The sequence below is a fragment of the Phascolarctos cinereus genome, unplaced genomic scaffold, assembly GCF_003287225.1.
Source record: "Phascolarctos cinereus isolate Bilbo 61053 unplaced genomic scaffold, phaCin_HiC Scaffold_3;HRSCAF=262, whole genome shotgun sequence".
Taxonomy (NCBI): domain Eukaryota; kingdom Metazoa; phylum Chordata; class Mammalia; order Diprotodontia; family Phascolarctidae; genus Phascolarctos; species Phascolarctos cinereus.
The window spans coordinates 76,424,223-76,438,364 of record NW_027555736.1 but is presented as its reverse complement, the minus strand read 5'-3'; the positions used below and the strand labels follow the sequence as shown (position 1 = coordinate 76,438,364).

Below are 14,142 nucleotides of genomic sequence, written 5' to 3'. Positions count from 1 at the left end.
AAGTACAGCTCCCTCTAATTATATCGATTCCATAGGTACCTGAAATCACCTTGACAGCCATCTGAATTAGCACCGCTAACCTCAATCTATCTGAAGTAACACTGACTCACACAAAGAGAACCAGACTAGGAATCAGGAATATGGATTGGGAAGGGAAGGGAACAAGCATTTCTTAAGTGCCTACTGTCTGCTAGATTGGGGCAGTGAGGTGGCACAGTGGATAGAGTGCCGGGCCTGGAGTCAGGAAGACCTGAGTTCAAATCTGGTCTCAGACACGTACTGGCTATGTGACCTTGGACAAGTCACTTACCCCTGTTTGCCTCCCATTCTAGTATCTTTGCCAAGAAAACTCCTAAGAGGGTGACAAAGAGTTGGACACAACTGAAAAACGACTAAACAACAAGATGACAGGCACTGTGTACTTTACAACTATTATCTCATTTGATGCTCATAAATTCAAATGTTGGGAGGCGGGAGCTATTATTACCTTCATTTTACAGGTGAAGAAACTGAGGCAGACAGAGATTAAGTGACTTGCCCAAGGACATACATCTATAAGTGTCTGAAGCTGGTTTTGAATTCAGGTCTTCCTGACTCCAGGCCCAACACTATCTACTACACCACCTAGCTGTCTCTAATGGTCCTGGGGGCCATTTTTGCAAGAATAACTGACTGAATTTTTAAAAAAGAAAAGAAAAGCCTTGTCAAATTAATTTAGCATTGAAATTGAACAGTGTTAAAGAGCAGCTTCTGGAATAAGTCTAGGGGAAATGTTCCTTCGATTCCTAACCAAGGGACCGGTATTATATCAGCTATTTAAAAGTCAGTTTCTAATTGCTTATATTCATTCTTGAGATAAATACCCTAAACTGGGTCAAAAGCCATCATTCCCTCCTTAAACTTATTCTGCTATTCAATCTTGCTTTTGCTAATTCTACCTATATATATATATATATATATATATATATATATATATGGAACCGGAATGGAATGGAGAGATTATGAAGATAAGGAGGTTAAGATGCAGCAGGAGTTTCACCAACTCTATGATTAATTTTCTTAGGCCTAAAGAATTTTTAACAGTCCATTCATGCTGTCCTCTGGGAGAACCTTTCCCCTAAACTATAAATTAAGAGATTACAGAGAGGCTAAAGACAGTCTTTGCTGCCTCCATACTGGTGTGGAGAACTGGTCATCCCCTCCCTTGGTTTGACTAAGACTGCTGGGAATTAGAAATAAAAAATTCTGGTTTAAGAAGACAATACCATAAACAGAGCTCAGAAGAAGCCACTAACGGACTTAGAAAGTATTGATCTTTTCCCAAAACATCTTTTTTTTAACTGGATTATAAGAATGCCAATAGATAGCTTTGGGCTCAGCTATCCAAAATGTGTAACCCACTAACATAAATTACACACATAGTTGCCCATGATTCCAAAAGTGATTCCAAAAGTATCACAGATCACAAAATGTTAGATCTGTAAAAGACTTTGGAGATCACCCAGTCCCATCTCCTCATCTTGTAGATGATGAAATGATGGGCCAATGTCATGAAGTCACTTTCCCAAAGTCACAAAGTTAGTAAATGAGATAGTTGGGACTCAAATCCAGGTCTTCTGACCCCCCAAATTTATTGTTCTTTCTAGTGTGCTGAAGAGGCACATATCTCTAGGCAGTGTGGTTCAGTGGAAAGAATGATGGAATCAGGAAATCTGAGTTCAAAGTCTAGCTCCGGTATTCACTACCAGAATGAGAATAGGCAGGTCATAAACTAGTTTCTTCATCTATTAAAATGAAGGGGTTGGACCAAGGTCTTCTCCAGCTCTAAATTAAATGAAATAATATTTGTAAATTACAATAGTATAGTGCTTGGCACATAGTAGGTGTTTAATAAATGTTTATGACCTTTCTCTTTCCCTAAATCTATTATCTTTTGATCCACTGATATTTAGATATGTTATTTCATTTAACAATATAGTTGAATGATCTCCCCAGTTACTTGTATCCTGTAGATTCCAAGGTTCTCTCTGGGTAGACCTAGTAATTCAATTCCCTTTAAAACACTGGTTTAAATCGATAGAAGCTAAAAAAGAACCCAAGTTGATGATCTCAAATGGAAAGAAACCCCTTCCTCCTATGATGCTTATGCCATGGTTTCATTATCTCAAACTGGAACAGACCCAATAACTAGTTATTATCAGAAAGAGCTTCTTAGCACATTCTTCAATACATTAAAGGTGAATGATTTTGTCCATGTGAGTACTTGTTCCACTGAAACAATTAACCCACAACTCCCTCTGACGTCATAGACATCCTTCAAGAATATCTGTGAATTCAAAAGATTTTAAAAAAAAAAGCCATCACGTATAGCTAATCTGGTGGCTGTTTCTCCCCAAACTTGATTAAGCTAGTTCTTAGGTCAACTAAGGAACCCATCCTCAAACCTTTCCTCGCTTGACAGGACCTGGCAGAATGTGTGCTCCACTGAGCCTTTAAGACCCCAATAGCACATTCATGCCACAATAAAGCATCTGAGTAGAACTTTGGTAGAGCATCAGTTATACAAAAGTGGTTGCATTTGGTAGATATTTCCTTTCATGTCGATGGAGTATACAAATCACCCCATCCAACAAGTCAATTCCTTCTGCTACAAAGGGGAGCATTTGGTAGCAATTCATCCTGGAGGGCCCCTTTATATGCAGTTCTCAAAATAAGATAGTTTATTACGGTCATTCAGAGGTTCTTTTACAGGTGAGATGACTGAAGAATAATTCCTGCTTGAAATGTTCAGATCTGATATTTAATAGTTCTGCCGGTCCAGTCCAGGACCTCAAGGTACAGAAACTGAATCCCACATCTAGATGACCTAACTATGAGTAGATGGAGAGCAGATAAACTTATCCAGTACAGAAAGGGTACCTACACCCAGACTACTTTACCTTTACCCAGGTAGGTCCTGATTCTAATAGATGAAGCACAGGCATATCATACCATAGGCAATCAGTCCTGCTCAGAACTTGCAGGTTGGATTCTGGTGAACTGAGGATGCCAAGGTCCCTGAGCCCTTCTTATTGAGGCAGACAAGGGGAGATGGAATCTATTGTTAATGTGCCGGATCAAATATATATCCATGTTTTGGAGCATGTTCCAAGTTCCTTTTATGAGGCCTCCTCCACAAGAAAGTGGGTTGGCCCTCCATCTGGATGAGAGAACGATCCAGGCTCCTCATCTTCTTCCAACAGAATGTTAACTCTGCCTCCCATTCATCTGGTATCTAAAACATGTGGATTCCTCTTTAATCAGCACAGAATATCTACACTCAGAGTACTCCTCAGAGAGGTATTGCCTGTGATCCAACATTCATTTTAAAAGATGAGATTTGAAAGAAACAAGCCAATAGTCATGGTAATTCTTCATGAGAAGCAAAGCAGGTGGCACTGCGGCTAGAACATGGTATCTGGAGTCGGGAAGAACCGAGTTCAGATCTGTCCTCAGACACAAGCTATGTGACCTTGCGTAAGTCATCTACCCTCTGTCTGCCTCAGTTTCCTCAACTATAAAATTGTTGTTCACTTGTTTTTCAGTCATGTCCGAATCTTTGTGACCCCATTTAGGATTTTCTTCACAAAGACACTGAAGTGTTTGCCATTTCCTTCTCCAGCTCATTTTACAAATAAGGAAATGGAGGCAAATAGGGTTAAGTGACTTGCCCAGGGTAACACAGCTAGTAAGGGTCTGAAGTCAGATTTGAACTCAGGAAGTTGAGTCTTCCTGACTCCAGGCTTTGGCGATCTATCCACTGTGCCATCTAGCTGCCCTCAATTATAAAATACAAAATACAAGCATAAAATACTAAATTATACTATAACAACTCTAAACAATAAAATACTAAAATGCTAAAATAATAGCACCTACCTTACAGGATTGTTTTGAAGATCAAATGAAATAATATTTATAAAGTACTTAGCATGGTATCTGGTACACAGTAGGAATCCTATAAAGGCTAGCTATTATTAGCATTGTTGTTGTTGTTATTATTTATTGTCTGGCTCTCTAAGCTCTAAGCCTTGTATTAGTAAGATTATTAGAAAACAATTTACCCAAAACACACTCTCTCAGAGCCCCATAGAAGAACCTTTACTGAATGTTAATGTTAAGTCTTTGGCTTTTGTAGAAAGCCTATATGAAGTGTTCAGAGAATGTATATTTGGCTTTCACACAGCTATAGTTGAAGAATGGTTCCCCAGACATCTTCTCACCAACTGCCTTTCACCGGTCCCAGAAATGCCCAGAATACTTAACCCTTTTACATTTGCAACTCCAGCTCTGATCGCCCACTATCCTGATCAGTGGTAGCCTTAGTCACCTATTACATCCAGGTCTGGCTCCAGCCATGTTTTATTTCACTCTCCCATCATCTCTTCATCAACTTCATGACTATACACATGCAACTTCCTCCCCCCCCACCACCACTACCACCACCTTCCCAACATTCAATCTATACTGACATTGCTGCTGGATGAAAAGGTTGTGTTGATCTACTTCCTTCCCTGACCCCCCTCTTCTTCTATAAGTGTAGACTATCCCTATTAGGATTTAAGTCCTCAAGGGCAAGGATAGTCCTTATTTTTGTATTTGCATTCCTAAGACTTGGAACACAGAACGTGCCTGATAAATGCTTTTTCATTCATTCATTCATTCGTTATATAACTGTTTGTTATATAAGGTAACATGATAAATTCTTGCTTAAATTTAGTGCCACGAAAAACTCCCTCCAATAAATTTATATCCTTCATTTGTTCAGAAAACAAGAACTATATATAACCAAGTGTGTTCCCATTTTTTTTTGTTTTAGCTGCCAGCTGAATTCATAGGCATATAGAATTCAGAGCTAGGAGTAAAATTAGGGCTCATCTATTCCACCCTCCTAATTTTGCAGTGGCCAGCTATACTGATTAACTCTTCCTAAGAGCCTGGTAACATCCACATTCCTACTTGCAATAACTGATTGTCAACTCTTTTTATGTCTAATTGTACAATCATACACTGGATTGATATCCATAGAGCTACTTGCAATCCCTTTTTTTTAAATGTTTTATTGCTGCCTTTGGCATTTCAAAGAGGAAATAAAATCATTTCTCTTACCCAATTGAATCTTCCTTCGTAACCAAGGGAAACAAGCAAAAATATCTAATAAAAGTGACAGCAACTCGCAATGTATAGGACTTCCTGTCCTATCATCCCCCATCCCTCTGCCATAGAAGACAGGAGTAGGCTTCACTATCTATTCATCCAAAACAATCACTGGTTTCACAGTCACTCAGAGTTCTGTTTCCTTTTGGTGATCTTTTTATTCATATTGATTTAGACATTGTGTATTATGTTCTTTTGGTTTAGCTTTCTTATTGTGCCCTCATAATGCAAAACTTTCTATGCTTTTTGAATTTTTTATATCTGTCATTTCTTAAAACATAACAACATTCTATTATATTCATATACCACAGTTTGTTTGTTTTTGTTTGTTTTCAGGCATTCCCCAACTGATGGGCACCCACTTATTTCCTGTTCTTTACTGCCACAGTGTGTTGTTATGATGATCTGGGTGTATGTCAGATCTTTGTTTTTGTCTTTCACCTCCCTGAAATTATACACCCAATAATGAGGAAGCAGGATTAAAGGGCATGAACAGTTTAAGTACTTTTCTCATACAAATCCAAACTGACATACAGGTAAGGGATAAAGAAGGTCGGCTTTCAGGGGAGTTCTGAAGGCAACCAAGGAAACTTAGAAATAGAGGTAAGCAGGCAAAACATTCTAGGTATAAGGGACAGATAACACAAAGGCATAAAGATAGGGTGTAGAGTTATGTGTGAGGAAGAGCAAACAGGTCAGGATTTGTATTGGAGGACTGTAGAATCCATGGAGGCAGTACAGTGTAATAGGTCTGGAAAGGTCAGAAGGGGCCGGGTTATAAAGAGCCTCCAGTGCCAAAGAGAGGAGTTTATATTCGATCATGGAAGTAAGAAAATCACTGCAGTCTATTGGCTGGGAGGGGGTGGATGCGATACAGCCACACCTACACTTTTGAAAAATCCCTTTGGCAGCTGAGTGGAAGATGGACTGAAGTGGGGAAAGATCTGAAGCAGGAAGACCAGTTAGAAAGCTTTTGCAACAAACATGAAGTGAAAAGGGCCTGAGCCAGCATGGCAGCTGTGTGAGTAGACAGGAGTCCACTCGCCATCATTCTGTCATGGCTGCTTTATTCTTCTAGGAAGGCCATGGGAGCTAGCAGACAGTGTCAGGTAGCCACAGAGGAGGTGGAAATGCCAGTGCTAAAGAGGGAAAAGGCACTCATGGAGAGTATCATGGCAGGCAAGGAAGCCTCCCGGAAATCATTTGCATCAAACCAGCTGTAATTAAAATGAAGAGGCACAGTGTCATGCTTCCTTACCTCGATTGTGTTGCAGAAGCACAATAGTGGGATTAACGATGGTAGTGGAAGGGTAAGCAGATGAAGGCTTGCTGACTGGTGGGAAAATCTGGGAATCAGTCCCACCGCGGGGTGAAGAAACTTCATTTACCAGAGAATCTGCACCCTGTAAAGAAGAATGCATTTTAACTGCTGATAAAAGCATAAAATTGGGGCTGATACAAACAAACTTAAAGCCAGGAGTACTGTAGTTATAAAAAGAAATGCAGTAGCTGAAATAAGGAAACAGAGCATCTTGATTGCACACACGGCTCACTGTTAATTTCAATCAGAAACATACTAATATGATTGTTTTCCTTTTGTTTTATTAGTATGAAGAAAGTGATGACAGACCTGTAAGTTTAAGTTTTAGCAGACACGATTTTTACCTGTAAACAAGCCATGAATCCATCTAATTATTGGAAAAGGTCATCCAAATTCAGGGCAATATAACATGCAAAACTCATGCACTTTTGAATGGATAAATCCAGGGGCAAGAGCTGGCTTAGTGAGGGAAACCAAGAAAAGTTTAGTACTATCATGGAGAGAAACATAAGACAGAGTGACATCGACACATTGGCCCAAGAACGGGTGGCATATAACCAATGGCACCCCTTAGAAGGGCACCCCTGCCACATCATCCCTGAAAGACTTCTCTAGGGCTGTGTTCCAAGCTTTGGAAATTATCTAAGACTTCTGTCTCTTTTTATTGGCCTCAGAATTGCAGGGGGATGGATCTTGTTGATAAGAATCACATGAAAAAAACACACGAGCCATCCTGACCCAAATCTAGGTATGGTGGACACTGGCCTGCCTGGACTCCGGTAGAAAGAACTATTAAGTTAGTTTCCATCTAAGAATTGGTGTGGTGATAACAATAGATGAAGTTGGCCTTTTAAAAAGGAAATAAAAAAAAATTTTCAAAATGACTTAAATGGGATTTAGCTGCTTCCCTGGGTAAATAAATGCATAAATCTAACAAAGCTTTATAGGAAAAATCTGGAATATGCATCCCTAAGGTCAAAATATTGATCTTAAGGTAGTTTCAAAATAAAATTTTCAAAATGAATATGAGTTTAAAATAGGCTCCATTAAGATCTCAAGTAGACTGTGAGCTTGAAGACACAGACTATGTTTTATGTCTCTTTATATTCTCCACAGTGTCTGACACGGAGCTTACGACTAATATTGGTGCATAATAAATGAACAATAACTGACTAAATCCAGATTCATTGTGGCTTTTCCATCCCATAAATGAAGATGCTGCATTTTCATCCAGTATTTTTGGGCAGAGAACATCTACCTATGATTTTAAAAGATTATAAGCTGGCTTAATCATATTAGTTTGGAAAGGTTGGAAAGTCCAGGGGATAGAGCCCTGGCCCATGAACCTCAACCACTGACGCCATGATGTTGGCTCCTAATCCCTAGTCCTGATTTGTAATCTCTTGGTGGCTCAGTTTTTCCATCTGTAAAATGGAGGTCCTACTACCTGTCTCTGCCTATTTCTAAGAAGGGTAATATGGAAGAGATGATAGAGGGACATCTTTACAGGCAGGAGAACTTGAGGTCAAGTCTTCCCTCTGTGTAACCATGGGAAAATCCTTTAACCTCCCAGTGTTTCAGGAAACTCTCTAGGACTAAATTACAGAGGAGTTGTAGATTTGCATCAGTGAAGGAAGTTTCCACACAAGAAGAAACCTACATTCATGAAATCATAGTTCTCAGCATCGTCCCCCTCCCCCCCCAAAAAAAAAATACTGTGAAGATAAATATTTTATAAAAACACTTTAACTCCCAGCAGGACCTTCACATTCTGAGGCGACATGGCAAAGTGCAAAGAGGTACTAGGAGACTTGGGTTCTTGTGCCACCTGCTGCCACCTATTAGCAGTGAATCCTTGGGCACAGACAGTTTTTCTCTCTGAACCTCTGTTCCCTTACCTACAAAATGAGGAGGTTGGGGAAAACGTTTTGAGAGGGACCATGTACCTATTTATAAAAAGTATTGTATAAAAAAATAAAGGGCAGCTAAGTGGCACAAAGAATAGAGTGCTGGGCCCAGAGGCAGGAAGACTCATTTTCCCAAGTTCAAATCCAGCTTCAGACACACCTACTAGCTGTGTGACTCTAGATGAGTCATTTAACCCTGTTTGCCTCAGTTTCCTCATCTGTAAAATGATCCAGAAAATGAAATGGCAAACCACTCCAGTATCTGCCAAGAAAATCCCAAATGGGGTCACAAAGAGTTGGACGTGACTGAAAAACGACTGAACAACAATAAAAATTAGCACTTTTAAAGTACTTCCCTTGAAAACACAAAAAGAAAATGTCTAATATAGGGTTTAGGATTGATCCAAACCAATTATTTTGTCAATGTGGGGAACACAGTGTGGAACCTTCCTTCATGGATACAGACCAGCAACCTGTTTATAACTTAGAGGCTTATAGAGCTGCCTGGGGCACCAAGAAATAAAATGATTTATTCAAGGCAACACAGCCAGTATGTGTCAGAGTTGGGAGCTGAACCTAGGTTTTCCTCTCTCCAAGTCCAGCCTACCATCCACCCGCCCTGCCATATTACCTCTCAATCCACATGTCAGTATCAGAAATACTTTAAAATACCATAAAAGCAGTCTAGTCAACAATAGAAGGATGGATGGCATTTTAGTCAATGCATCTGTGTTCCAATTCGGCTCAGTATCCATGACAGACACAGTTGTGTGACCTTGGATAAGTCCCAACCTCTTTGGGCCTCAGTTTCTTCAAATGTAAAATGAGGTAGTTAGATTAGATGACCTCTAACATCCCTTCTCGCTCTAAATCTATGATCTTTTGATCATACGTACAAGTTGGGGGCGTAAGTTGTCAGGTGGCACAGTGTTAGACTTGGAATCAGGAAGACCTGAGTTTGAATCCTGCCTCAGGTACTTAATAGTTATGTGTCTCTGGATAAGTCACTTAAACTCCCAGCCTCAATTTCATCACAACCTTTACAGGGTTGTTGTAAGGATCAAAAGAAATACCATATGTATAGTGCCTTATAAACCTTAAGCAGCATACAAATGCTAGCTCATTTTATTATTATTTTTGTTGTGATGATAAGAATCAAATGAAACAATGCAGGTAAAGCTCACAGCATGATACCTTAAAGTGCTATATAAATTATTATTATTAAAGTTTTTATCCTTTAAAAACTATACAACTCACTACAAGATATCAGAATATCTTTGATCTATTAACACATGAGTTTATTCCTTCCTTCCTACTTAAAAATATTAAGTGAGAACAAAGATCCCACAGGATGGGCAGACATGGATGGATTGGAATCTGTGTATTTAGGAGGTATACCCACTTTAATGAGGTATACTGAAGGAAAAGAAGAAGACAAGAGTCCACTGGAGCTGGGTCACTACCTACTTATTGGGGAGACCCAAGCTGTTTTCCATTTAACCTTCTCATGAGGCCAAACCCAACAACATCCAGCACTACATGCCACTGACAATTCAAAGCCCAATTGTATCCAGGGGATATAGATAAACTTCTGAAATCAAGACCATCTCATTCTGGCCATACTCTATAATCACCAGAGTCCTCACTTTCAACAAACTGGATGGAAAAATTCAGACTTACACACAAGTAAGTCATGGTACAGCTAGCAAAAGGATTTGTGGTAGGATTCTATTCTATATCAAGCTCCCCTGGTGCATTTAAAATATGATACTATGACCAAAAACTTAACTCACACATAGCTAATGCTTCAGAAGTAAAAACTTTTGTGAAAAGTGAATTGTCCTTGTGGTCTCCAAAATGCATAGGACCGATTCCAATTATCCCCATGCAAGACTGGGGAGACAGGTTGGCATAGGCATCTTAATGCTTCACAGCCACCATGATATGCATGTTAATGTTGATCCTGCCCATCCTTCTCAATGCAGCTGACAAAGGATATTAGCTGGGCAGGGTAGATCCAGTTCATGAGTATTCTTTGATCTAATCATTACGCTGTATCAAAGACTCTGAAGGACCACTCTATTAGCAGAGGAATCTATGTAGCTGGCCGCCTTGACCTTTTTGCTTTGTTGAGATTTTTTTTTAATTGGGAAGTCACTACAATTTCCCTGATGTTCTGAATTTTCAAGTTTCCTTCCTGCTTTCTGCTAAAAAAAAAAATAGGGGAAATGGCATGACTAAACTTTAACTACTTAGGCTAATTTTATCACATAAAGCTTTTTCATTTTAAAGCCTTGTCAGCATTGAACATAATTTTCATGACTGCTTAATCACTTGATTAGATGACAGAAGGGACTTCTGCTTCAAGCTTCATTTTCCCATGGGATCATAGAACATCAGAGCCAAAAGAGACCCCAGAAGCAATCTCATCCAGCTCCCTCATTTTACAGAGGAGGGATTTAAGACCTAGGAGTTAAGTGACCTGCCTGAGGTGACACAGGCAGTAAGTGGCAAGTGTGACTAGAGCTCACTACAGTACCAGGTCTAGATTTTTGAATGTCATTTAGCCAGAGGAGGAGGAAGAGCCCAGCTTTGTCTTCATTCTAGTATCTCAGACATGATGGGAATCAACAGTACCACTCTAGTTGCCACAAACGGGCTGTGGAATGCTGCAGCTTCTATCCTTTCAAGTATGTAATTTTACCAGGCTGAAAGAGAGTTGGAAGTGAATTACCAGGATTCTTCTTGCTTTGAAAGGAATTTTATAAGCATGTGGAGTTCCTTTTGACTGTAGGGAATATCTGTACAGCTTCTGGAGAGGCCAAAAGGGATATCACGACTCCGTGAGTATAGGCAGACACTGTGCAGGGACATCATTTAATAAATCAATAGATCTTTGAGCTTATTCCTGTATCTGTATCCTTCACTCATGCAGGTGTTAATCCATCCGTGCCTTCTCATCCTGTTCAAGTTTTGCTGATGCTTTTCTATAGCCTCATTTTAACATGGCGAGTGACCCAGGGTTCTCTAACTAAGGCTATGATGCCAGAGGTGACTAAGTCATGACAGATTCTACCAGGTTTGAGAATGGTTTTGGTTATAGGCTAGATCTACTCTCCACAGCCTACCCAAGTGAAGACAGGCTTACTATTAAGCGGGTTGACCTCTAAGCAATTGCTCTTTTTGGCCAAAGTGCCACATGCTGGGAAAATTACACAGCTAAGGTGATGATCGCTATGTGTTCTTGTGTCCTCTGAGTGGAGTGGCACGGAAAGCGCCTTCCTTGGGCACTGGGGGATGGGAGCAGTAGCAATCCCTCAGTTCTACCTTTCTGGTAGGAAACGGAAGGTGAAGAATCCTGAAGGTCTCTGAATTCACAAACGAACAATGTCTGCTGAGCACTGATGCAGTGATAACTTAGGTATCTAGATCGACATGGGAGGGCCAGAGCTATGCTGGGGACCCTGAAGGGGCTCACAATTCCCAGGAACTCTGGGGAGCCAGCAAACCAAAGTATCCTCCCTCAAGCTTTCTTCTCTGACATACGCAATAGGATCATAGATGTAAAGCTAGAAGGGACCTAAAAGGCGATTGAGTTCAACTCCCCCCTCCTCAATTTTACAAATGAAGAAACTGAGGTCCAGAGGGTCCAAGTGACTTATCCAGAGTCATTTAGTTATTGTGTCTAAGGTGGGATTTGAACTCATGTCTCTCTAACTCTAAGTCCAGCTGACTCTATCAACTATACCATGCTATCACTGGAGTTGTTTTCTTGGCTGTAAAAAGGACAGACTCCTTCATGTATTCCCCAATGGATGAGACCAAAGGTGCCCTAACCCTCTACCTTAACCACTAGTCAATTTGCTTGTATAAAAATGAATTCCCGTAAGCTGTGTCCTAGCTATTTCCTACCTTCCTAGAGAACACATCCCTAAGATTTGTCCATTGCTTTCATATTCACCTATTGATTTAAACTCAATGCTCTCCTTGAATTCCTCCATTTTCCATTATCTTCCCCACTCAGCTGCTGCCATTTTTAAGTATCAAAGAAAGCTTATTTATAGGCTAAGTTAATACAAAAGTGAATCTATGTCTTGGTCATCCCAGCATACACTGATGTGCCTTTCTACCTTTGATAGGAATTGGCTCATCTTGGGCCAAATTCTTCTTCTTCTTTTTTTTTTCTTTTTGGCTAGGCAATGGGGTTAAGTGACTTGCCCAGGATCACACAGCTAGTAAGTGTTATGTGTCTGAGGCCACATTTGAACTCAGGTCCTCCTGAATCCAGGGCTTGTGCTCTATCCATTGCACCACCTAGCTGCCACAAACACATAGTTTTGTTTTTAGGCAACTGGGATTAAGTGACTTACCCAGGGTCACACAGCTAGTAAGTGCCAAGTGTTTGGTCTGAGGCCAGATTTGAACTCAGGTCTTCCTGACCTCAGGGCTGGTCCTCTATCCACTGCGCCACCTAGCTGCCCTCTGGCCAAATTCTTACCCCAGTCTCAATCACAGTATTTTTGTCTGACCTTCCATAGGGCAGTTAGGTGGTATAGTGGATACAGTGTCAGGCTTAGAGTCAGGAAGACTCATTTTCCTGAGTTCAAATCTAACCTCAGACACCTACTTGCACTGTGGGCAAGTCATTTAACCCTGTTTGCCTCAGTTTCCTCATCTGTAAAATGAGCTGGAAAAGGAATGACAAACTACTCCAATATCTTTGCCAAGAAAACCCCAAATGGGGTCACGAAGAGTCAGACACTATGGAACAACTATTGACTTCCCTAGAGTACAACCAGTCTCAATCAAAACAACAGACAGCAGCGGGGTATGGAGGAAAGAGCCAATGACTTGAGGGTAAAGAGAGATCCAGGTTCAGGTCTTTCCTCTGATACTTTCCGCTGTGTGAGCCTGGGCAAGTTCCCTTACCACTTGGGGCTGAATTTCCTCATCTGTAAAGTGAGGATGATAATAAGAGCATTTGCCTCACATGGCTGTTGTAAGGCCCAGGTGAGATAATGTAGGGAAAGCATTTTGTCAACCTTAAAGCACTAAAGAGCTATCATTAATTATTAGTCAAAAATCACTTATTAAGTGTCTGCTACATACCAGGCACTATACTATTTATCTCTGAGCTTTTGTTTCCTCCTCTTTAAAATGGGGATAATTGTACCTGTGTTTAGAAGTCAGTTAGATGGCACAGTGGATACAGTGCTGGGCTGGGAGTCAAGAAGACCCAAGTTCCAATCTAGCCTCAGACACTTATTAGCTGTGTGACCCTAGACAAGTCATTTCATCTGTTTGCTTTTGCTTCTTCAACTGTAAAATGGAGCTAATAATAGCACCTACCTCCCAAGGCTGTTGTGAGGATCAAACAAGATATTATTTATATTCACTTAGTATGGTGCCTGGCACATAGTAAGCACTATATAAGTGCTTTTTCTTTTCCTTCTCTTCCCCTTTGTGAGGATCAAGGATATAAAGGGCTTTATAAAGCTTAATCTGCACTCTAAATACTGGATATCTATTTTTTTATTTTATTTTACAGGAAGTCAGAGTTCTTTGAACTATAAATTCAGCTCAGGAAACAAGAGTTAAAAACATCTGGTTCTGAACATGACAAAGGAGAGAGACTTCAGAAGATAATCAACAGCCACAAGGTTCCAAGTGAACGAACACAGGAGACATGCACTCTAGGAAAAGCAAACAAGGCTTCAGTTG

The 14,142-nt window shown here is 40.3% G+C and overlaps 1 protein-coding gene across 50 annotated transcripts in view; it reads right to left on the bottom strand.

Annotated features, from left to right (window-relative positions):
- Positions 1–14,142, bottom strand: part of SORBS1 (sorbin and SH3 domain containing 1) — a 306,881-nt gene that overhangs the window by 104,677 nt on the left and 188,062 nt on the right. For all 50 annotated transcript variants that reach the window (XM_078150965.1, XM_020996940.2, XM_020996923.2 and 47 more), the window contains one exon: positions 6,452–6,596. In XM_078150965.1, the coding sequence (XP_078007091.1) occupies positions 6,452–6,596 (145 nt within the window). The remainder of the gene's footprint in view (positions 1–6,451; positions 6,597–14,142) is intronic.